Source organism: Girardinichthys multiradiatus, chromosome 3, assembly GCF_021462225.1.
Source record: "Girardinichthys multiradiatus isolate DD_20200921_A chromosome 3, DD_fGirMul_XY1, whole genome shotgun sequence".
In the NCBI taxonomy this organism is placed as follows: domain Eukaryota; kingdom Metazoa; phylum Chordata; class Actinopteri; order Cyprinodontiformes; family Goodeidae; genus Girardinichthys; species Girardinichthys multiradiatus.
Window position 1 is genome coordinate 8757593 of NC_061796.1, and position 23474 is coordinate 8781066.

General features: G+C 38.6%; 1 protein-coding gene across 1 annotated transcript; it reads right to left on the bottom strand.

Annotated features, from left to right (window-relative positions):
• Positions 1 to 1463: 1463 nt before the first annotated feature.
• Positions 1464 to 23458, bottom strand: LOC124865275 (secretagogin-like). The gene is made up of 11 exons (XM_047360237.1): positions 23258 to 23458; positions 22868 to 22938; positions 19074 to 19166; positions 13072 to 13161; positions 9662 to 9718; positions 7641 to 7718; positions 7045 to 7100; positions 6888 to 6933; positions 6709 to 6768; positions 3465 to 3533; positions 1464 to 2031 (listed from the first exon to the last, which is right to left on the bottom strand). The coding sequence occupies exons 1-11, from the start codon at positions 23325 to 23327 to the stop codon at positions 1903 to 1905; spliced, it is 819 nt and encodes a 272-aa protein (XP_047216193.1). The 5' UTR covers positions 23328 to 23458; the 3' UTR covers positions 1464 to 1902.
• Between the last annotated feature and the right edge of the window lie 16 nt (positions 23459 to 23474).

Here is a 23474-nt window from a genome sequence, read left to right on the forward strand (position 1 = left end):
TACCAGCGGTTTTAAAGCCATGTTTCTCAAGGATCCTTGCAAAAAAGATGTGTAAACTTATAAAATGCACTGAAAATAAGTCATTCTATAGAAAAGATTGAGAAAATAAGCAAGCAGCACAAGTTGTTTTGCCAATTTTGCCAAATTCATCAGAAAATAGAAGATCAAACTATTAAAACATAATTCTCTGAAAATTCCCCACATATCAAAATCTGTGAGCTAAGTTTTAATTCATTTTATGTTTAACTTCACTTCAAAAACAAGTAAAGAAAATACACAATAGCCCCACTGATTCTAAATTATTCTGTGCTTTAACCCTGATGATTCGTTTCATTCAAATCTCCTGCCCCATAGTACATGTTAACACCCATTGAGCTCAGTGTTTGCTTTACAGCAGCTGCCTGTGTCTCAGCTCCTCCTCTCACACAAAAACAATCATAAACCAGACTGGGACACTGTATACAGGCAACCAAATCCACTTCCTGTACAGTAACAATACATTTAAACTGTTTGTAGTGGTGATGGTCTGTTTATTTGAAGAGATAGAGACCAAATCAAAAGCACTCACTATATGTTTGTTTTGACTCAAAGTGCACCTCAGTGTGATGGAGAAAGCTTTTATGTCTGCACCATCAGGTCCCTTTTAGTCGCTGAAAAGATTTCCACCTACTTGGTTTAAATTTTCTCTCAAACTTGGAAAATTGCCTGTAATTTAGCCATAGTGAAAGTCACCGTATGTTGAAGTTTGCGCAGTGGTGTGAAAAAGCCTTTATCCCTTCAGATTTCCTTTTTTATTTGTCACACTTTCATGTTTCAGATCAAACACATTTTAATATAACCAAAATAACTACAAATAGGAGTTTTCAAAGGATTTTATTTAGGTGAAAAAGCTATTCAAACCAACTTAGCCATATGTGATAAAGTAACTGCACCCTAAACCTAATGACTGGTTGTTTCATCCGTGTTGGGAAGAACTGCAATCAAGCGTTTGGTATAATTGTAGTCTTTTACATCACTGAGGGGAATGTTCACCCCCTTGTCTTCAAAGAATTGGTTTTATTTAGTCACAAACATGACTGCTTTCACCCTATATATGAATCACATTAAAGTTCATACTTTGACTAAGCCACTTAAAAACCTTTCTTGTTGAGCCAATCAGAGGTGGACTAACTGGTGTCCCTTGCATACCCACCGTTTCCTTGAGCTTAATTCTTTTCTAGTAAAGAGCAGAAATCATGGTTCCATCAATCACAGCCGTTCTCATTTTGGATTGGACCTTTATACATTTATCATAGCTCCATAGGGTTACATACTATATTGATCTAATTAAAACGAGATGGCACCACCAAATGTATTTGAAATATATATATTTTTTAATTTCTTTAGCATTTCCAGTGTGAGGATGCTGGAGAAAAAAGAAAATATCTGAAACATTTTGAAATAAGGACAAATAAACATCAGTATGCCATCATATGCCATTTTTTATTTTCTTTATAGCCCATTACTGTAAAACATACACTACACAACAAACCGTTACATTTTAATATAGAAACATGCAAATATAATTTAATTTATTAAGCTTCCAGAAGACTTTATACTATTTGGCAAGTGTCCACAGTAAAAGAGACTTTCACTTTGCTGACCAGCATACCAAGTTATACCAAATAGGTTTTATACCAGCAAACATGAACGTTTTACTGTTGGCCCTAAATAATGCACAGGAAACCAGTATCAAACCAGATGAGACAAGATCCTAATTGGTCATAAAGTTGAGTTTGTCATTCAAGAATTAGGTAAAACGTCATGCATGATAAATTAATTTGATATGGATGACATTCTGATGTTATCAATGATAATTAATACAGTCAGTGTTTCATAAAAAGAATGGTCTTAAGAGTTTTTTTAAGGTTTTGGCTTCACTCCCAGACATAGAGCCAACTCATTTTTCTGGATCTTCCCATCTTTGTTGACGTCACAGTGACGCAACAGAACGACTCGCAGCTTGTCGAGATCAGGACCTGTTATGTTGGGCTAAAGTGAAAAGAATTTAGGTAGGAAGCAGTACATTAATTAGTAAATGTGAAATTAACAATAACAGAAAACAAATATTTTACTAAAACTTTGTAGCTTTCCATTAAGTTGTTTCAGCATGTCAAACTCTACATTATACTCTAAAATGTTTGGATCACAAATCCCGTCCCTGCTTTAGCACAGATGCTCCTTTATAGGGAAGCATTTATAGAAACCATTTTAATTTTGTTGAGAAAAAGCTGAGATAGACCCCCGGGCACACTTGAAAACACTAGACCTGGGTTTATTTTTAAACTTAGCAGTAAAACAAAATGAGTATTATGTAGAAGATGTTTGTCGTTTCCATGCCAATATCAGTGGAGGTCTCTCCAGAGTAAGTTTTCATTGTTCTATTGAACATAGGATCTATAGTATATAGATATCTATAGGATAGAATATTTGAGGTTGGTTGCTTGCAGTTGGACAATTACTGTGGGGAAACAGTTCTGACTGTATACGGTCATTCTGAACAATAAAAACAAGCTATTGTGTCAGCAGTTTCTAGAAGAAACGTATGACTGAAGGTTTTTTACCAAATATTTTAACACTTGGTCTGAACTAGACTGCTTTAAAATGGGGCAAAACAAATTTCATAGGTCATTTTACTTTCCTAGAAAAAAACAAAACAGTGAACTAATACAAAATGTGTAGCTTTAACTACTGTTGCGCAAGTTACCAGAAAACCACTTTCTGGTCTAGATGCTTTGTAGAATAAAGTCTCATCAATGCAGCCCCTTCCACTTAGGACCTAGATGGTGGGAAGCGGTCCGCAAACACCAAAGCCACTTGTGGCTCTCTAGGTCGCCAAAGTTAAAAATCTTAAATTATTAAGGCTAACTTTAACAGATTTTCTTAGTATTTTCAAGCAATTTCTACATAAAAATTCCACATCAGGAGGACACAAATAATACAGAAATCCTTTTTCTAAATTTCCATTTTCTCTTTCTTTAACAGGCCACAAGAATTAATTTTATATTTTTTCCCCACATATATGTAATGTTCCATTCAGGACAAAGTATTATTTTTCCATTTGTGAACATATTTCTTGATTTTAACATGTAAACATTGAAATAAGCCCATCAACATACAATTTTATATAGCCGGTATAGAATTTGATAAGCTATCTTTTTCCAAAGCTTCAGGTTGGTTTTGTGACTCTGGACAAATATTTATTAGGTGCGAGAGTGAAAATGGCTACTTGGACAGTAAAGATTGTCGAGAAGTGACTCTGGATCATAGAATAAAATGACAATTCAGAAAATGTCTTATGTCATGTAAACTAATATTCCAATAGCTAATTTATACCAAGTGAACTTAAGTGTAATACTGTTTTGAATAAATATTAAGTGGTACTCTGAGTTTTACAGTGGAAAATGACTAACTACGGCTCTTACCCTGACTAGCTCCATCATGTCTTTGACAAACCCATCCACCTCAGGACCCTCTAGGGCTCCGGTCTTACTCTGAAGATGGAAAACCAGAGAGAGGCAGAATAAGGAGAGGGAAAAAGACAAAATAAACTGTTGAGAATCATGATGCAGGAAAATATGTTTTTTTTCTTCCAAAATCCTATAGAGCTTCAGTGTTATTTCTTCACACAGACAAAAAAGGCTAACAAGGCATACATAAGCAGAAGAAAAATGAATCATTGCATACTAAAATCTGATTGATGGCTGCTGTGAACCTTTTTAAGAGACTTTCAAATTATATGGGGAAAAGAATTAACTCCTACACCTTTGTGTGACACATCTCATTGTACAAACATCAATCTTTTCGCCCCACTAAATGACAACTGTTCATGCACACAGCACTCACTCTGTTGCTAAGCCCAGATTTGACTTTTGTCCATTCACATTTTGCCTGGAGTTTGATATAATTCAGGTCAACATCAGTACAAGCATAAGGATAAAGATGTTTTACACTGAATTACACTGGTCCTACTATTGTGAACATTACCTTTATTAAAGCCAACAGGTTCAGTAACTGGGGGGCCTTGAAGCTTTTCAAGATTAAATTGTGCATAAGCAGAAGAGGTTCTTAGACATTGATGTCATTTGGTTTCACAGTCAAGAAATATGAATACACCCAGAAGCTTGTTCAAGAGACATTATTTTACTAGACAGAATGAACCAGAGTGTGTCTTCACCACATTTTGGCTGTTTTGCATTTTATTACATAAAATTAAGTAAGTGGACTCATTTGCTCTATGCTGAGCTTTGTGCACATTTGAAAATCTGACCAATTAGCTGACATACATTATAGCCGGAGATTTACATTTAAATTTAAAGAGTAACAAATTACCAGTTTGTTGGCTTCAGCTCTGATAAAAACAAGAAATGACAATCTTGAAACTATGTTTCATTTTTTTAAACGGGCAAAACAGTTTTGAGGCTTAAGATAGTCTAATTTTGTGTTAGAATATTTTTATGTGTGAATAAAAGTGTCTTGAGACACCCCTTCACATTTTGAAGCAGAATACCTAATAGCTAGAGAAAGACAAGGTCCTTTTCCATCATTTGACCTATCAAGCCAAAACTTTATACTAATTACACCCCAGAAAGTGCATTCAGACATTGTGCAGATGAACAGGCATCTTTAACATCTCCCTCAGTCAAGTGTGTCACTAGATACTTTAAACCTTCAACAGAGGGTAATAAAGAAACTTCTCCTCTCTTTTTAAGCATTTTTGTGGATGTGACTAAAAGGAACTGATTGAGTGTCTATGACAGGAACAAAAACTAAAAACATGCTTTTAAATATGCTCCTCTCCAAACTGTTTCATGTATGGTCAAATTAAACACAGGGACCATTGTACTTGGAAATATACACTACCGTCACTTAATAGGTCACTTTATTTTCATGACTATTTGAATTGTAGATTCTTACCAAAGGCAACAAAACTATGAAGGAATATATATGGAATTATGTAGTAAACAAAAAGTGTGAAATAACTCTAAACATTTTTATATTTTAGATTCTTCAAAATAGCCGCCCTTTGCTTTCATCACTGCTTTGCTCTCTTGGCGTTCTCTCCATGAGCTTCATGAGGTGGTCACCTGAGATGGTTTTCCAAAGAGTCTTGAAAGAACTTCCCAGACGTTCATTGAGAGACGACCAAAGGTTAATATTTCAGTCATCACAGCAAAGGGTGGCTACTTGAAGGAATCTAAAATATAAAACATATATAAAGTTCTTTTACAATTTGTTGTTTGCTACAAAATTTAATTTGTGTTCGTTCACTGTTTTCATGCCTTCAGTGAAAATCTACATACAATGTAAGTAGTCATAAACATAAAGAAGGCCATTAAGTGAGAAAGTTTGCCAAACATTTGACCGGTAGTGTATATTAAAAAACTAAACAAACCAAGACTTTTGCAGTACTGTATATATGCACAGCGAGGAAAATGGAATGAATTTATCTCTCATTCTCATAAAATACACACCAGATGTGGGCACAACCCAAAAAAAAAATACACATATAAAAAAATCAAAGAAAATTAGTCCACAAATGATGTTACACGTACAATCCCTTTAAATATTCCTTTGCCGTCTCTGTAAAAAAACCTACAATGGACACCTGGCCATTGCTGGTTTAAGCTGGATTGGTGTTTCTTTCGACTTCCGGATTATGGGTCCAATGGTGCTCACTGGAACATTCATAGGTTCTGAAATGTAACTGTAACAAGGAGTGTCACTTTGTATGTTTCGCAACACTAAGACTGTCTTTAAGGTCTCTTGGCTTTTCCTAGTTGTACCATTCTTTGTAATATTTTGGTAATGACAAACCTTTTTATTAGCTAACAGTTCATAACAAACCAGCTCATATTATTTTGCATATAGCGACAAGAATGCTTTTCAAATACTAACAAATTTCAGCCTGCTTTTTGTCTTTCTATGCCCTTTTTGCACATAATTTTCTTAATGTGGGCAACACTTATTCCCAGTACCTTTCCACTTCATTAAACAATTTATGGACAAATTTACTTTGATTTCTTTTTATGTTCAGATTACTTGGGTTGTTACCAGCATCTAGATTGAATTTTATGTCAGTAGCCCCATTAGAGAAGCTTAAACTGGAAAAAACGTTGACATTTGAATTGTTTCATGGCAGACATGGCCTCTCGCCCGCAGTCTACGGGCGAGAGGCAGGGTACACCCTGTACTGGTCGTTAATCCATTGCAGGGCAACACAGAGACATAAAGGACAAACAACCACGCACACTCCCATTCACACCTAAGGGCAATTTAGAGAGACCAATTAACCTAACAGTCATGTTTTTGGAGTGTGGGAGGAAGCCGGAGGACCTGGTGAGAACCCACCCATACACGGGGAGAACATGCAAACTCCATACAGAAAGACCCCTCGCCGGGAGTCAAACCCAGGACCATCTTACTCGAAGGCAACAGTGCTACCAACTGCACCACCATGCAGCCCATGGTTCCAACCATGTTTTCTTAATTTATTTACTGTATTTATGTCCAGATTTAGATATTAACATTTTATGCAAATCCCATTGTAAGCTGCTAAAGTTTGGCTCATCCTACATTTTCCATATAACATTTGTTGTACAAACTTTACACATTAAAAGGATGATTTTATAGTGGAAATGTTCAGACCAAGCTTCTTAATGAACTTACAACATCATAATGGTCAAAGATCTTGTCAAAGTCCCTCTTCCTCTCCTCCTTACTGCAAGCCTTAAATAAGATTAGGAAAGGTGTCTTTAATCAAAGAAATAGGAAGATAAGGCAAATATAACATAATAATTAGGTTTATGCTTTTTTCATTGGTTTTTCAAACTGAATAATGAACTTACATCCATCTGGAACTGGAGCATGAAATTCTCTTCCAATGCCAAGATCCTTCAATATAAACCCAAGTATTAATTGAATTGCTCATAACTGGAAAACAATGTAACATGAACAAGCTTTACACAGCTTCAACTTTTAGCACCAAAACTTTGCAAAATGTACCTGGCTAAGTCATTCAGATCCAAACGGCCATCTTTATTTTTGTCAAAGATTTTCATCTGCAAAAGAATAAGATGTATTTACTATTAATTGTCAAAAACCTGTCCATGCAAATTGACATCTGCTGTTTCTTTTTATTATGGCTTAAAACAATCTGCAAGTCAGTTCAGTTTTACAAAATGTAGATGTATGAAATCAGAATAAAGTCATGATGCGTCTGGAAGGTTTGTAGCGACTGTAACCAAGACTTTAAAATGTTGGCTCTTTACAACAATAAAATGAATCATACCGAAAAAGTTTACAGTTTTTAGTACTGTTAGTTAATACACAACATAACTCCATAACTGGAAGATTTAACTCAAATTATAGGAGTTTGTAAAACAATATTTTTTAAAAAGGTCTTATTCTTTTCCTAATCCATTTTACTTAGGGAACAGAAAAAATGAAATGCCTAAAATGTTTCAGAGATAAACTGTATTATATTATAGCTGTGAATAAATTATTATATAGACCATTTATAAACAGCATGGTGTTGCTATATGACATGGACACCAGCCAAGCTTTAATAAAACGAGAGAGAGCATGGATATTTCATATACCATGGCGTCGGTGTATTCTTCCAGTTTGTCAGGGGACACTTGTTTATGGTGCTGCTGAAATAAATCTTTCAAGAAAGCCTGGAAGGGAAAAAAATACAAAAACAGCAAAAACACTTTCATTCACTGAGCCCAATTACCTGCAGAAGAAACTGTTAATGATCATTCTCTCAGATCATTGCCATCCTTTCTCCTCCACATCTTCCAAACAAGCAGACCCAACCTCTTTGATCAGCTGATCAGCATATCTTACTTTTTACCTCCCAAATGCAGTAAATTTGTAGTAAAAAAGTGATAAGATACTTCAAGTATCTTCTAGTTTTACTACATTTATTTTGGATTACATTTGGATTAATTACTGCCAGGCAGCTTGAAGGTATTTTAGACCAAGACCTGTCTGAGCAACTGCCTACACAAAAATATACAGGGGTTGGACAATGAAACTGAAACACCTGTCCTTTTAGTGTGGGAGGTTTCATGGCTAAATTGGACCAACCTGGTAGCCAGTCTTCATTGATTGCACATTGCACCAGTAAGAGCAGAGTGTGAAGGTTCAATTAGCAGGGTAAGAGCACAGTTTTGCTCAAAATATTGAAATGCACATAACATTATGGGTGACATACCAGAGTTCAAAAGAGGACAAATTGTTGGTGCACGTCTTGCTGGCGCATCTGTGACCAAGACAGCAAGTCTTTGTGATGTATCAAGAGCCATGGTATCCAGCCCAATGTCAGCATACCACCAAGAAGGACGAACCACATCCAACAGGATTAACTGTGGATGCAAGAGGAAGCTGTCTGAAAGGGATGTTCGGGTGCTAACCCGGATTGTATCCAAAAAACATAAAACCACAGCTGCCCAAATCACGGCAGAATTAAATGTGCACCTCAACTCTCCTGTTTCCACCAGAACTGTCCGTCGGGAGCTCCACAGAGGCAATATACACAGCCGGGCTGCTATAGCCAAACCTTTGGTCACTCATGCCAATGCCAAACGTCGGTTTCAATGGTGCAAGGAGTGCAAATCTTGGTCTGTGGACAATGTGAAACATGTATTGTTCTCTGATGAGTCCACCTTTACTGTTTTCCCCACATCCGGGAGAGTTACGGTGTGGAGAAACCCCAAAGAAGCGAACCACCCAGACTGTTGCATGCCCAGAGTGAAGCATGGGGGTGGATCAGTGATGGTTTGGGCTGCCATATCATGGCATTCCCTTGGCCCAATACTTGTGCTAGATGGGCGCGTCACTGTCAAGGACTACCGAACCATTCTTGAGGACCATGTGCATCCAGTGGTTCAAACATTGTATCCTGAAGGCGGTGCCATGTATCAGGATGACAATGCACCAATACACACAGCAAGACTGGTGAAAGATTGGTTTGATGAACATGAAAGTGAAGTTGAACATCTCCCATGGCCTGCACAGTCACCAGATCTAAATATTATCGAGCCACTTTGGGGTGTTTTGGAGGAGTGAGTCAGGAAACGTTTTCCGTCACCAGTATCACGTAGTGACCTGGCCACTATCCTGCAAGAAGAATGGCTTAAAATCCCTCTGACCACTGTGCAGGACTTGTATGTCATTCCCAAGACGAATCGACGCTGTATTGGCCGCAAAAGGAGGCCCTACACCATACTAATAAATTATTGTGGTCTAAAACCAGGTGTTTCAGTTTCATTGTCCAACCCCTGTATATATTATTGGGAACATTCTAACTGTGCAACTTTAACAAATTTGGAAACATCCTTCCCAAAAGTGCTATAAATGTGGTTCTTCTAGGTTCAACTATTAATTTTCTTCCATGAGAATGTTGAAAGAAATAATTGAAAAACTGATTTCAAACACTGGCTCAAGCACTGTGATGAGAATAAGAAATGATGTAAGGTTTGCCCACCACTATTTGGCTAACTGCAAAATAAAATGTAATTAATATTTTTTTTCCAACATGTGCATTTCTTCTAGCTAAGCTCCAAGATATTTAAGATTTTTTTTTAAACTAGCTGATTTTTGGTCAGAGCCTCACCTTTAGCTCCAGGGCTGATATGTAGCCACTGCAATCAAGGTCATACTTCCTCCATATCTGCAGCAAGACAGGTAAAAGAAAATATTTTAAAAGAAATATTAAATCATGTCAGCCAATAAAGTTATTCGGTTCGGTTCGGTTCTGTCCGTCCGTCCGTCCATCCATCGTCTTCTGCTCATCCGGGACCGGGTTGCAGGGGCAGCAGCATAAGCAGAGAGACCCAGACTTCCCTCTCCCCAGCCACTTGGGCCAGCTTGGGGGAATACCAATGCGTTCCCAGGCCAGCTGAGAAAAATAGTCCCTCCAGCGTGTCCTGGGTCTTCCTCTGGGCCTCCTCCCGGTGGGACCTGCCTGGAACACCTCACCAGGAAGCGTCCAGGAGGCATCCTAATCAGATGCCCGAGCCAGCTCAACTGGCTCCTCTCAACGTGGAGAAGCAGCGGCTCTACTCTGAGTCCCTCCCAGATGACCGAGCTTCTCACCCTATCTCTAAGGGAGAGCCCAGACACCCAAAGCTCATGACCATAGATGAGGGTAAGAAAGTAGATTGACCGGTAAATCGAGAGCTTCGCTTTTTGACTTAGCTCTCTCTTCACCACAACAGACTGGTACAGCGCCCGCATCACTGCTGACGCTGCACCAATCTGTCTATCACTCATACGCTCCATTTTTCCCTCATTCGTGTACAAGACTCCTAGATACTTGTACTCCTCCATTTGAGGCAGGACGTCCCCCCCGACCCAGAGAAGGCATTCTACCCTTTTCCGACTCAAGACCATGGCCTCGGACTTGGAGGCACTGATTCTCATCCTGGCCGCTTCACACTCGGCTGCAAACTACTCCAGTGAGAGCTGTAGATCACCAGCTGATGAAGCCAATAGGACCACATCGTCCGCAAAAAGCAGAGACGCAATCCTATGGCCACCAAAACCGATCTCCTCAACTCCTTGGCTGCGCCAAGAAATTCTGTTCATAGCTGCTATGGACAGAATCGAACCAAGCTCTGACACCGGTCGTACAGGGACCTAACAGCCCGTATCAATGGGCCTGGTACCCCATACCCCCCAAGTACCCCCCACAAGATTCCCCAAGGGACACGGTTGACACAAAGCAGATGTAGACTGGTTGGGCGAACTCCCATGAACCCTCCAGGACCCTGCTGAGGGTACAGAGCTAGTCCAGTGTTCCACGGCCAAGACAAAAACCACACTGCTCTTCCTGAATCTGACGGAGCCTCCTCTCCAGAACCCCCAAATAGACCTTACCAAGGAGGCTTAAAAGTGTGACTCCCCTATAATTGGAACACACTTTTTGAATAGGGGGACCACCACCCCGGTCTATCAATCCAGTGAAACTGCCTCCGATGTCCACGCGATCCTGGAGAGCCGTGTTAACCAACACAATCCTCCAGCATCCAGAGCCTTAAGGTACTTCGGGCGAATCTCATCCACCCCCGGGGCCTCACCACCGAAGAGCTTTTTATCACCTCGGTGACCTCAGCCCCAGAGATTGGAGAGCCTGCCCCAAGCTCCCCTGGCTCTGCTTCCTCAGTGGAAAACATGTCGGTGGGATTGAGGAGGTCTTCAAAATACTCTGCCCACCGACCCACAACATCCCGAGTTGAGGTCAGCAGCACACCTTCCCCACTGTAAACAACTCCCACCTCTCCCGGACGTGGGAGTTGAAGCTCTGCCTCACGGGAGACTCAGCCAGGCATTCCCAGCAGACCCTCAAGCTTTGTTTAGGTCTGCCAGGTCTGACCGGCATCCTCCCCCACTATTGGAGCCAGCTCACCACCAGGTAGTGGTCAGTGGAAAGCTCCACTCCCCTCTTCACCCGAGTGTCCAAGACATGCGGCCGCAGATCAGATGACACGACAAAAAAGTCGATCATCGACCTGCGGCCTAGGGTGTCCTGGTGCCAAGAGCACATATGGACACCCTAATACTTGAACATGGTGTTATTTATGGACAATCCATGATGAGCACAGAAGTCCAATAACAAAACACCACTCAGGTTCAGAACGGGAGGGACATTCCTCCCAACCACACCCCTCCAGGTCTCACTGTCATTGCCAACGGGACCGTTGAAGTCCCCCAGGAGAACAAGGGAGCGCCCCAACATCCCCTCCAAGGACTCTAAATAGGGTGGGGCGTCTGAACTGCCGTTTGGTGCATAAGCACAAAAACGTCAGAACCCGTCCCCCAACCCGTAGGCGAAGGGAGGCTACCCTCTCGTTCATCGGGGTGAACCCCAACGTACAGGCAACAAGGTAGGGGGCAACAAATATGCCCACCCCAGCTCGGCGCATCTCACCAAGGGCAACTCCAGAGTGGAAGAGTGTCCAACCCCTTTCAAGGAGACTGGTTCCAGAGCCGTGCGTCGAGTTTAGCCGACTATTTCTAGCCAGAACCTCTCTACCTCGCCAACTTAGGCTCCTTCCCCACCAGAGAGGAGACATTCCACGTCCCAAGAGCCAGTTTTTGCAGCCGAGAATCAGACCACCAAGGTCTCCGCCTTTGGCCGCCACCCATACCACAAGTTAATTTGACAAGGGTTTCCAGACTTCACAATAAAAAGGTCTAAATCTGATATGTAAATAAGGTCAAAGATCTGAAATGGCTAGCGCTGCAGCAAAAAAAATAAAAATATGCCACTTCTTGCCTCCAGTAAGTATTTGTTTCAGACTCTAAGCCACTCTTAAGTTTTGACAATTACGTGCAATGGTTTCCCATTTTTTAAGTCTCTACAAACAAAGATATCTTTACACACAATAACAGAAAAAATAAACTACATTTAAAGTGCAACTAGATGCAGTTACATCAAAACAACTGTGGTAAAAGAAATACCCAGAGACAGTTGTACCACATACAGCCTGGAAAAAGAAAAACAGCAACATCTGGATTCTTATGAGCTGCCCATTTATTCACAAATTCACAAAAGTTTTATGGGTTCTTATTCTTTTCAGAATTCAACATTTTACAAAATAAACATGATACTGCAACCAATCAGGTGGAGACTGCATGATTTTCCGTAAAGCATTTTAAAACATGTTTTCAAATCTTAAACTGCATCCTGAAATTAATAGGAAGCCATTGTAGAAAGGTTGAGTGTTCATACTGTCTTCTTCCGATCAACAAGCGAGCAACAGCATTTACCACAGGGTTGACTGATCTGAGTCACAGTCCAAAGATGTACTACTCTAGACAAGATGTCAAATGTGTGGATGACTTGCACAAACTTGTTTTGAGGAAGGTATTTACACCAAAGTGCAACAGCATGAGGCTAGCATACCATGAAACCTATCAAACCCATCCAGCTGATCATTAATGCTCGTCTTTTCATCATGTAAAATGTGCCAGATTTACCCTACAGTTTTATGTACCTCATTTAAATGTCTGCATCCATACCTTCATAAAATCAACACTGTTGTCCAATGGAGCTTCTCTTCGGAAAATTAACAAGAAGTTTTCCTCTTTGGGCAGAATCATGTTGGCCAGCTGAAAAACAACGAAGCAAGCACAGATCTCAGTGAAAAGATGAACTCAGAGTTATGTTTTACAGAAATAAAATGCTAGAGAAAAGTCTACTCTGTTTCAGTTTTATCTTTTAATCTTGTTAAGACAAGACTGTGTTATTAAGAACCACTTCCTGCCAAACATATCTCGAAATAATTGTCTCTGCGGTAACATTTGGAGACATCTTTCTAAATAACTGGTGCATTGTACAAAATAAATCTATTCTACTTTATTAAATTAAGGTGGAAAAAGCTATAGATTAAAAGAAATCTATTTGGGTAGCAGGAAACTGTTAGGGATAATTCACAAACCCACCACTGAACGACCTCTGCACCAGCTCTCCTGGCTCCACTACAGTTCTTGTTAAGCCTGTAAGGCGTCTTAAAGTCAGGTCTACATTAGTAGATTAAACTGTCCCTGATGATAATGATAAAAAGAGTGCAACCCATCAAAAGACAAAGATGAAGTCTTAACAAGGACAATGCGCCAACGGTATTGCTCCCTGCAGAGAGCCAATTCCCTTTAAGGCCTTGCTACCGGAGGACTGAGAAGACACTTTAGAACACGGATTGGAATTAATTATTAAAGTTGATTTTCTAAACAAGTGACCACTAAAGACACATTCAGGTTTTTGCAAATGATAATTGTGTCCACAATAATAGATGTGTTCTCCTTATGGAGAACCAAAAAAGGATTTCCAGTCTTACTGGTAAAACTGCATCTACGTCGTGGCTTTACGTCACCAATGTGAGGTATTTACTGTTAAACATGAAAGTACTGTTCACAATGTAGTGACAGTTGATCAGTTTGACTCAAGTGGTCATCGTTAAACTTTCCTATGCTAGGAAAGCATTAACTTTGCTAGTTTATCCTTTTCAATAATGAGACTATAGCAGCTAAAGCTGGTTTATTTCTGTTTCCACTTAAGTGAACAGATACTGAAGGTGTACCAGCATTTAGGGAGCTATAACAGGATCTTGTGGTTTGAAGATAAAATTGCTGACTTCCTTTTTGACTTCCATGCATATGTAAACACATGTCTTGACACATGCTTTCAAGACGGTAAAACCTTTTGTAAGCACAGAGAATATCAAATGTAGAGAAGTGACTCTCGCAACATTGAAGTTTATTTGTGCAAAATAAATCTATTTAAATATGCATCTCTGCATTAGATAGCTTAGAGGAAAATTGCTCCACAAACAGCACATTGAATAGTAATAAATGTTGCTTACTAATGGTCAGCATCCTGTTTAGCTTTTCCTGTTGCCCCAAAAAACATTAGTAATGTTGTTGTGAATACTACTTTAAAAGCTGGTAATATTTAGGGAGATTAACATTTTTAACACTGAACTGCTGTTATTAAACTGTAATAAAACTTTGCTGCACACAAACTGTGTGTTTAACTTTTTTAAAGTTATTTTTCGGGTTTGATGGTCTTTATTATTTTTTCAAAGTATTTTTTGACAGTAGTGAGACAGGAAATGCTGTGGAAGGAGCGGGGTAAGGGAGCGCAGAAAGCGTCAACGGGCCGAGAACCGATCCTGCAAAACCCTGCGTCGGGAACTAAAGCCTCTGTACAGGTTTGCTTGCAATTTTTTTATTATGTCACCTTTCAATTGACTGGTTCTGATTCCTGTATGAGCTAAGCTGATTCAAAATAGGAGACATTAGGTCCCCTGACCAAAGCAAAATAATCTTGTGTCTTCTTGCTGATGGATTTACAGGACTGCAACAGACCGTGTAGCGGCCATCACAGCTGGTGCAAAGCTCCCCCCAAGATGGACATGAATTAATGCAAAATGCCTTGTTCAACAGAACCAGGTGAGCCAAATGGGGATCACAACCATAACTAATACAATTAATGTGTAATATGTACAACCTTTAATAAATATGCAAATAAACTCAATTATACTTCAAATTTGAAGATTTGTGTGATGATCTAACTCAATAAGTCAACCAGAAATAATTTCAGTGCCAAGAAAAACAAAGTGACAATACGCAAATAGAAATAAACAAATTTATTTATAGAAAGATAACGGTTCCCAAACGGGAAGGAAGCACACACTAAAAGGGAATTGACTTGGAACATCTCCTGCACCCTCTATTTGTAGCTAAAAGAACCACAGTAACATTGTAGATCTAGTACTGTTACAATTTTTGCATTTACATGGCATCCTGTCAAGGGTTCCTGTGACATCACACCTTCAGCTTGTGAACACATTGCTGCTAACCAATTGGCTATGAAGGAACGTTATGTCCACCAACACAGTTACTCTTTGAAGCCTGATATAGAAAAGCATTGGGTGTTACTGATGGGTTTACTGGATGATTTTAAGTATTGTTCTTCCTTTAAAATTAACACCTGGATTTCTCAACCTGTTCTACCATAATTGATATGCATTATGCATTCATAGCTTTGTTTTTAGCATATTTTCTGAATCAAAAGTAACTGAATATTGTGCCTTAAAAACTTAGTAAGTAACCCATTAAATGCAACAGACTAAACACCTAAAGAATCCCAAATAATACCTTCACTTTTCGCAGTTTTTCTGAAAAAAATAAAAATAAAAAACACCCCAAAAAATCTTCATGATAACAGGCTCATTTCTTTCCCCAATTCCTTTAATTTCAAAAGAAAGCCTTTAAACTTAATTAAAGAGAAGGTCTGTTTGGCTATCTGTGACTCAGATCTTTCACCAGAAGGCAGAAGACATGAACAGGATTAGATAGAGCAGGTTTTGTGGAAACTTTGTTACTGCTATAGAGATCTCAGAAATATGCATATTGAAAAGTATGGGTTTAGCATTACAAGACAAAGTGAATTATATAACAAATCTGAACACCTATACACATACATAAAACTTCCACCGAAAACCAATTTAAAAAAAAGTTGCAACTGCGTAGGAGCTACACAAGAGATACCTGATTCATCTTGGTAAAATAAGTGCATGTTGATTTAAAATATAGAGCTTGTTCCTTGTTAACAATCAGAGAGCTATAACAGCAATCGTTGGAGCGGATTCTTGGCAGGAACTGTGATTAATGGATTCAGAAGATGGTTTTTATATATAAATATCAGATAGGGAGAGGTCCACAATGTTGCTCTCTGTTTCTCCATCAACCACAATGAATCATTGCCTGTAACAGGCCACTTATAAAAGGCACATATTGATTTCAGCTTTCACTATTAGAGGAAGTTGAAGCCAAGGAGTCTGGGGGAGTAATTCATCAAAGGAGTGATCCAATGAATGATTTCTTTCCAGGAGAATAAAGCCTTTTCACTTAGTTCTTCGGAGCTTGTGAGAACACATGGTTTAGATGGCAGTTCTTTCATATGTTCTACAATGTAGATGTTTAGTTTAAATGCTTTTATATTTGCAGGAACATAATTGACATGATTGGCCCATAGCAGTTTCAGAGCTACTTGTTCTGCAGTTCTTGAATTTAATTAAAAATTTGACTAACGGAGAATAATTTGACTTACTTCTGTATTCCGATTTGTCCAAAGCACAATTAGTACTGAAGAGTTACTGTTTACATGGTCATGTTGAAGCAATTCTTATTTGTAGTTTGTCATACTTGTTTGTGTGCCAAGCCTGAAGCTTAAACACCAAACTAAGCAGCCATAATAACACACACTTGGAAATAACTCTGGTAAAGGATATGTGCAATTAAAAACAATTTAACTTCAATTCTTACAGGAGCTGATATAATGTGACCTGACAATCACTGTGAATCATAGTTAATATTCACCTTTATTTAGCTTTACCTTTCACCTTTTTTGCATACAAAATTAGTCCATTATCATTAAAAAAAATAAAACACATGTGGACATCAATCTTCAAGCAGGCAAACCTATCACCAAACATACAGATACTTCCAATGTTTATAAAAGCTTGACACATACTTGCACAATGATCACCTGCACTGTTGTGCTGCTCTGGCATCCTATACTGCTCTACATTTACTCTCACTCACTTAAAACTGTGCACATATATATATATTATATTGTAGATATGTTTATACTGTTTAATTTGTACTGTATTGCACCGACTACGCCAAAACAAATTCCTTGTTTGTCCAAAAACGTACTTGGCAATAAAGCTTTTCTGATTCTGATTCTGTGTCACCATGTGTCAAATGGCACAAATGTACACATATAGTTCCTCAGTAAGGAATGAAAAGTTGGGAGATTTTCTTGACAAATTTGACTTGCAGATGTCCATCTGGGAACATTCTAAATGCATCCTGAAAAGCCACTTGCAGTTTTTTCATTATGACTCAACATCGTCTGTGCACATGTAAGATTTACGTGACAACATATCACCTTACACGTACAACTTGCAGCACTGTCGCTTCTACATCATCAGCACAAAGATTACTTCTAAAAGATGTGACTTTGCTCACTACATTCAATACTTGGACCGCTAAATAAAAAGATGGAAAATTTAGCTTCTGACCTCCATTAGGTGCAGCAATCATAAGAACACCCTTTTAGGGTTAAACAAAATATCATACTGGGCACCAGAAGTAGCACAGACTCTGTGTAGCTGCTGAAAACCAGCACTGCATGGGGGAGGAATAACCAAATCAACAGCATACATAAAATGATCAGCAAGGTTACCCACTATAGAACAGACTTACAATCATTCAGCCCGGCAGCAGCTAAATGGTGTTAAACGTTTGCTGATTAAAAAATCCCTAAATACAAAAATATACAGCCGGAGATAGAAGGTGAATAACACTAATCATCTTTTCCTCATTTTACCTGTTAATGGGTGGAATCCATTAGGAAGCAACAGCCCCCTGAATGCTGGTGAACTGATAGCAGGGTCATGGGTGACAACTGGCCCAATCGAACAGCTCAGCTTTTTAACAGCGCTGAATGAACACGCACTGGAATGAATATTTTAAATCAACACTGAAAACATTTTGTTGACAACTGTTTTGCCTGGTACAAGCGTAAAAACTAGATTTCGATGGGATATACATTTTAAATTAAACTACAAGCTAAAGTCAGATTTAAATTTGCCTTTAATGTCGATTATTTAACATCAGTTTCTTTTATGTAAATGCTTTATGGTTTGTGGTTTCCATTTTGTCTTTTCTTTGATTTCCTATTAACAACTTTGGATTGCCTTGTGTATGAATGGTGCTATTTAAATAAACTTGCCTTACCCTTTAAACCGTTTATGTCCAGTGTTCAGAAAAAAGCTTCTTAAAGAAGTTTGGTGCTACCTGGATGTCTAAATGAACTTTCCTAGATAAACTGGAGCCACATTAATGTTAATTCTGATAGAAAGGTGTCAGAATACACAGTGTATCACAATTTGTTTTATATGGGGATGCAGAGTGCCCCTGCTGACTCCGGTCCACTCCCAAAAGAACCAAAAATGGACATGTGAATATCAGAACAAGATCACAGAGCAATGGAAGCAGATGGCCTGGTCTGATGAACCAGGAACACATGGCACCAGGATGCATTATGGGAAGAAGACAAGCTGTCAGAGGCACTCCAGTCCTGCCGTTAAATTATTTGATGTGTCTTGACCTGGCCTCCAAATTCTCAAGATCTCAACCCAATCAAACATCTGTAGGATGAGCTGAACAAACAAGTCTGATCCATGGAGGCCCCACCTCACAATTTACTGGACTTAAAGAATCTGCAGCTGCCGTCTTGATGCCAGAAACCAAAGCAAACCATCAAAGGTCTAAATGAGTTTATGCCTCATTGGGTCAGGGTAGGTGGACCAAGGATCTATTATCAGCTGTAAAAAAACCACTGTATCACCACTTCTGTGTAACTGAAGCAGCATTTTGTTAGAAATGTCTGTAACTGAGTCTGTGTGAATGACATAAATAAGGCGTGAACTCAGACTCATAAGCAACAGTACCTCTTGAATCTGTAGTTTCCCATCAGCAGTCACATCGTAGGCAGACATGAACCTCTGCTTCAGTCCCTGAACTCTCTCCTCAGTGGCTTTCTCCTGTAAACAAACAGCAAATTAAAATTAAATCGCTGACTTTTTGTCTCCTTTCCCTCCAAATCTAAGACAGGATGAATAAAGTGTGATTTTGAATGAACTGTTGCACAAAAGTATTTTTTGAAATAAACTCTTTTAAACCAGCGTGCATGAAAATTAACATCTCTGGCTTAGTTAGACTTTTTTTTGGCAATGTCTCCATGGATACTCCTTTAAATGCAAGACTTTTTTCTCCCTCAAGGTCTCCTCTCTGAACTCAAACAATCTGACCAGCTCTACAGTTCACTGTGCGGCACTTGACCTAACCATGTTGTCCCACACAGAGAGGAGGAATTTTATATATTTCGAGTAAAGCACACAGAAATCCTTCATTAAGCATTTAGTACTCTGCAAATTAACCGTTCAAATCAAATGCTTGCTTTGTGAGATGTGGAAATCTGTACATTTATAAAAAGGTATCAGTGTAAGTGTAATCTGCAAACCACAGACATAATTTAACAGTCAGATGGCAAAGGTCCAATAAAGGGCTGCAGATAGACTGAATGCAACATTTCAGTTCCCATGTGACCCACTGATCCCATGTGTTCCTCATCGCACTAATTAAGAAGCAGGGGAGTCATAGCCTCACCAAAAAGGGACCTGCAGGGGTCAGCACTGCCTGTCTACACATTCCAGCCAAAAATAAATAGGAACAAATAGCACTTAGAAATTGCTGATAGATTAAAAGTATGTGCAAAACACATTCGGCATGTAAACAATTGTTGAGACGGAGCACAAAGTAAGATCCAGTCACTTCTGAAGTTAAATATAATTTCAGGTGCTGAACTTATGCCACTTAACAACCAAGTTTCCTAATTGTTTGCTCTAATTATCAGTCACCTTCCTGTAACTATGGAAACATGTTGGTCCATGGTGCTTAAAGCTGAATCATAACTTTGTGCAGAGCAGAAGAAACAGTCTGCAGACAATAAGGTGCCTGAGAGACATTGTGAATCAAGATCAAGAGACACACTGACTAAGGGAGACTTCAACAATGACACTAAAAACAAAAACAGGCATAACATCTGGCCCCTAATGGGTCTTAGATAAATACAGCCGGATTTTGCCAAACCACCTACAACGTTAATAAGACATTCTGTTATATTCAAACCTTAACTGAATAATTTTAATACCATTTAGACATCTGAATTTCCCCACTGTGGGACAATAAAGGATATTTGTATTTGTATTTCTATACCCTGCTATACATTTCCTGTTATGCCAAATCTCTGTCCAGCTGGGTGAAGAAACACCAACAGTTCTTTGACAGATGCTACATTTCAGCCTGGGTTATAAAGAGAACATAAATGATTCACAGTCTGCAATGTGTTCAGGTCACATGACAAAAAAAAAAAACACATCATTAATGAACTCTCAACCTCCGTGCTCAACAATTGCACGACGTGTTTCAAAGATGCTGTATTTAGTTTACAAAAGAAAGTGAAGATGTGCATCAAGTACAAATATTTTCACGTTAGTCGCCTCATATTAAAGGACATTTCCAGAAATCCTCTGGTTTATTAATATAAACAATGAAAACACAACTCATGCTGCCAAATATCAGTTAGACCTTGTTGACTGTACCATGTATTTTCTGTAGCAGATTCCAAAGTGCTTGAACCTTATAAGTTTCACAGATTGGTGGGCAGCGACAGTTCTATCTCAGATATTATTGCATTGATAAATACCTGAAGCATTTAAAACAGCAGCTACAACTTCTGCTTTAACAGACGCGTTTAGACCAGTCTGAAAGAAGTCCTGCTAAAATCCGCCGATTTCTATTTAGTAACGTTGTAGTTCTCGTTTTTATCAGATGCTTTTGGAGAAATTACATGAGGCTGCCAGCCACTAGACGTTTGTTTCTTGCTAATTGGTATTCACTAGGGGGATGTCTACTTACTGCTTTTACAGACAAGGACTTTAAGTAATTTTCCATAATGTACTGATAGTCAACTGCAAGGATTTCTTTTGTGACCGGAATAAAAAATATCTACCAGTAAGAGTTATTTTGGATTTCTTTTGTTGATTTTTTTTGTTGAGTCATAATCTTTCATATTTCATAGGAGTCAACATGTTTGATTTCAGCATTTTTATTACTATCAAATGCAAATACTTAACGACAAAGAAAAAAAAAAAAAGTGATCCTTGGTGGTTTAGGTAAATGGTTACAAAACAATCATCATCATAAAACCAAAGGAGGCTTTAAAAGTTTGCCTATTTTTTTATGTGCATTTTGCCACAGGTTGTATAGTGTTTCCTTAATTTCAAACCTGAAGAGGATCAAGAGATGTTTGTTTCCTGATGTACACTTTTTTTTATAACCGAGATGAAGACTTCATTTATTATTTTATACTCAAGGACCATTTTGGTTCTAATTACGTCATTTTGTTTAGGTAAACACATTGTAATTTGAGTTTTCTATTTTAAAATTTTTACTTAACAGTAAGTTGTGGGGTTTTATTATCTGTATGTTCGCCAAAGCATGAGGGCTTTTCTTCTTTTTAACCATGAATCCATGTGGTTGTAATTATTAAATTTTGACGAAGTGAACACATCATCATTTAAAGAGACAAAATGTTACCTCCACATCAAATAAAATTAAAATTTTACTGATACAGTAGTGTTGTAGAGCACAAATAAAATTTTCTTTCCTTTTTAAACATTTTGTTTCTGGTTTTGCGCCCCTGGTACGGCAAAAATCCACAAGGGAGGGAGGGAGGCCCCTGAGGTCGGACTACAAAACGAATGAAACAGAGAACAAAATAGCTGGCAAACCAATGTAACAAATGGCATCAGAATAATGCACTAAAGTACACAGCAACAACAGATGGGATCGCTGTGGAGTGTCTTTGTAGCTTGACAGAAATCCATTGAACACCATCCCTCCTGAGGGCATTAGTGCTGGAAAGCAAACATTGGAAAGGACAGAGTAATACAACTGCGGTGATCTGTTTGTTGTAGCACAATCCAATTAGTATCCATGGGAGTCTGCTCAGAATGCTGAAATGAACAAATGTATTCTCATTGGAGTTTCCATTAAAACTGGTCAGGGAAAAGGGCTCGGCCATTACTCAGCTTAACCACATTTAACTTTGGTCTGCAAACATGATGTGCCATTAATGAACATGCTCTTTTCTCCACATCTCAATTTGAAACTGTATCAATTTAAATTGTTCTTTGGTATTTTCCTGAATGTTTAATTCTATTGTCCAACATCATTACAGAGATCTCGCCCATTCAGAGAGCTGCAAGCATCTTCAGCTGCCCACACAGCAGAGGTTTAAATTTCTGGACCGTTCAAGGTCATTTACAGGAAATTATGTTAAGCTTTAATTTTCTCAGACTGTGTCCCATGAAGATATGAACCTAATCATTAAAAATATGGAAAACAAATGACAGAACAACTTGATTTTAGAGACAATTACAAGTACTTGAAAAACAAATCACTATGAAAAAAACTGAAAGCAAAATAAACTATTTACCAGCCATTTGCATTTTACATAGATCGCTGCACTATAAAACCACACTGTTGCAACTTTAAGGTTAAGGCATCAATAACACCTGCAAATGATGCCACAAACTGTTGCTTGCTGTCTGTGAAAATGTATTAAAATTTTGTCAAAATAAGTCAGAGATATATTCCTGCAGATCAAACATTTGCTCACCTGTGGACCCAGTCTTTCCATCATGTGCCGGAAAAAATCATCAAGCTCCTTGCCCTCGATGTAGCCATTATCTACCAAAATGACAACACAAATCAAAAAGTTGGGTGTGCGTAAGGCAGTTTTTTGTTTTTGTAGATGAAAGCTAGTTAAATTTCACAAAAGATTTTCAAGCAAATACAGAACAAAAAAATCAATTCATTTTCTTACTTTTTCTGGTACTTATATATGACATCACAGTTACCTCCTACACCCATCAATTTAAGTAAGCCTTCTAAGGTCCAATAATGTCAGCCCAGAAAAATGGTCAAATCTAAGAGTGAAACTGCTTCATATTAAAAGATTAACGCATATAGATGAAAAAAATAGCAAGATGCCACAAAATGTCCTTACCATCTGCATCAAAGTGTTGCCAGATTTCCAAGAAACCTGCTGCATCCAGGTTGTCAAAAGTACTGTCCATCTTACTAGAGAAAAGGCAGCTTAAAACCTTTGGGCGTTAAAAACCAGAACGTCTGAAAAAATGAACCGTGCTGCACCCCTCAGCAGCCTGCTTGGTTGACATATGCTCTTTCTTACCAACTAAAAACCACACCTCCTCTTTCTGTAT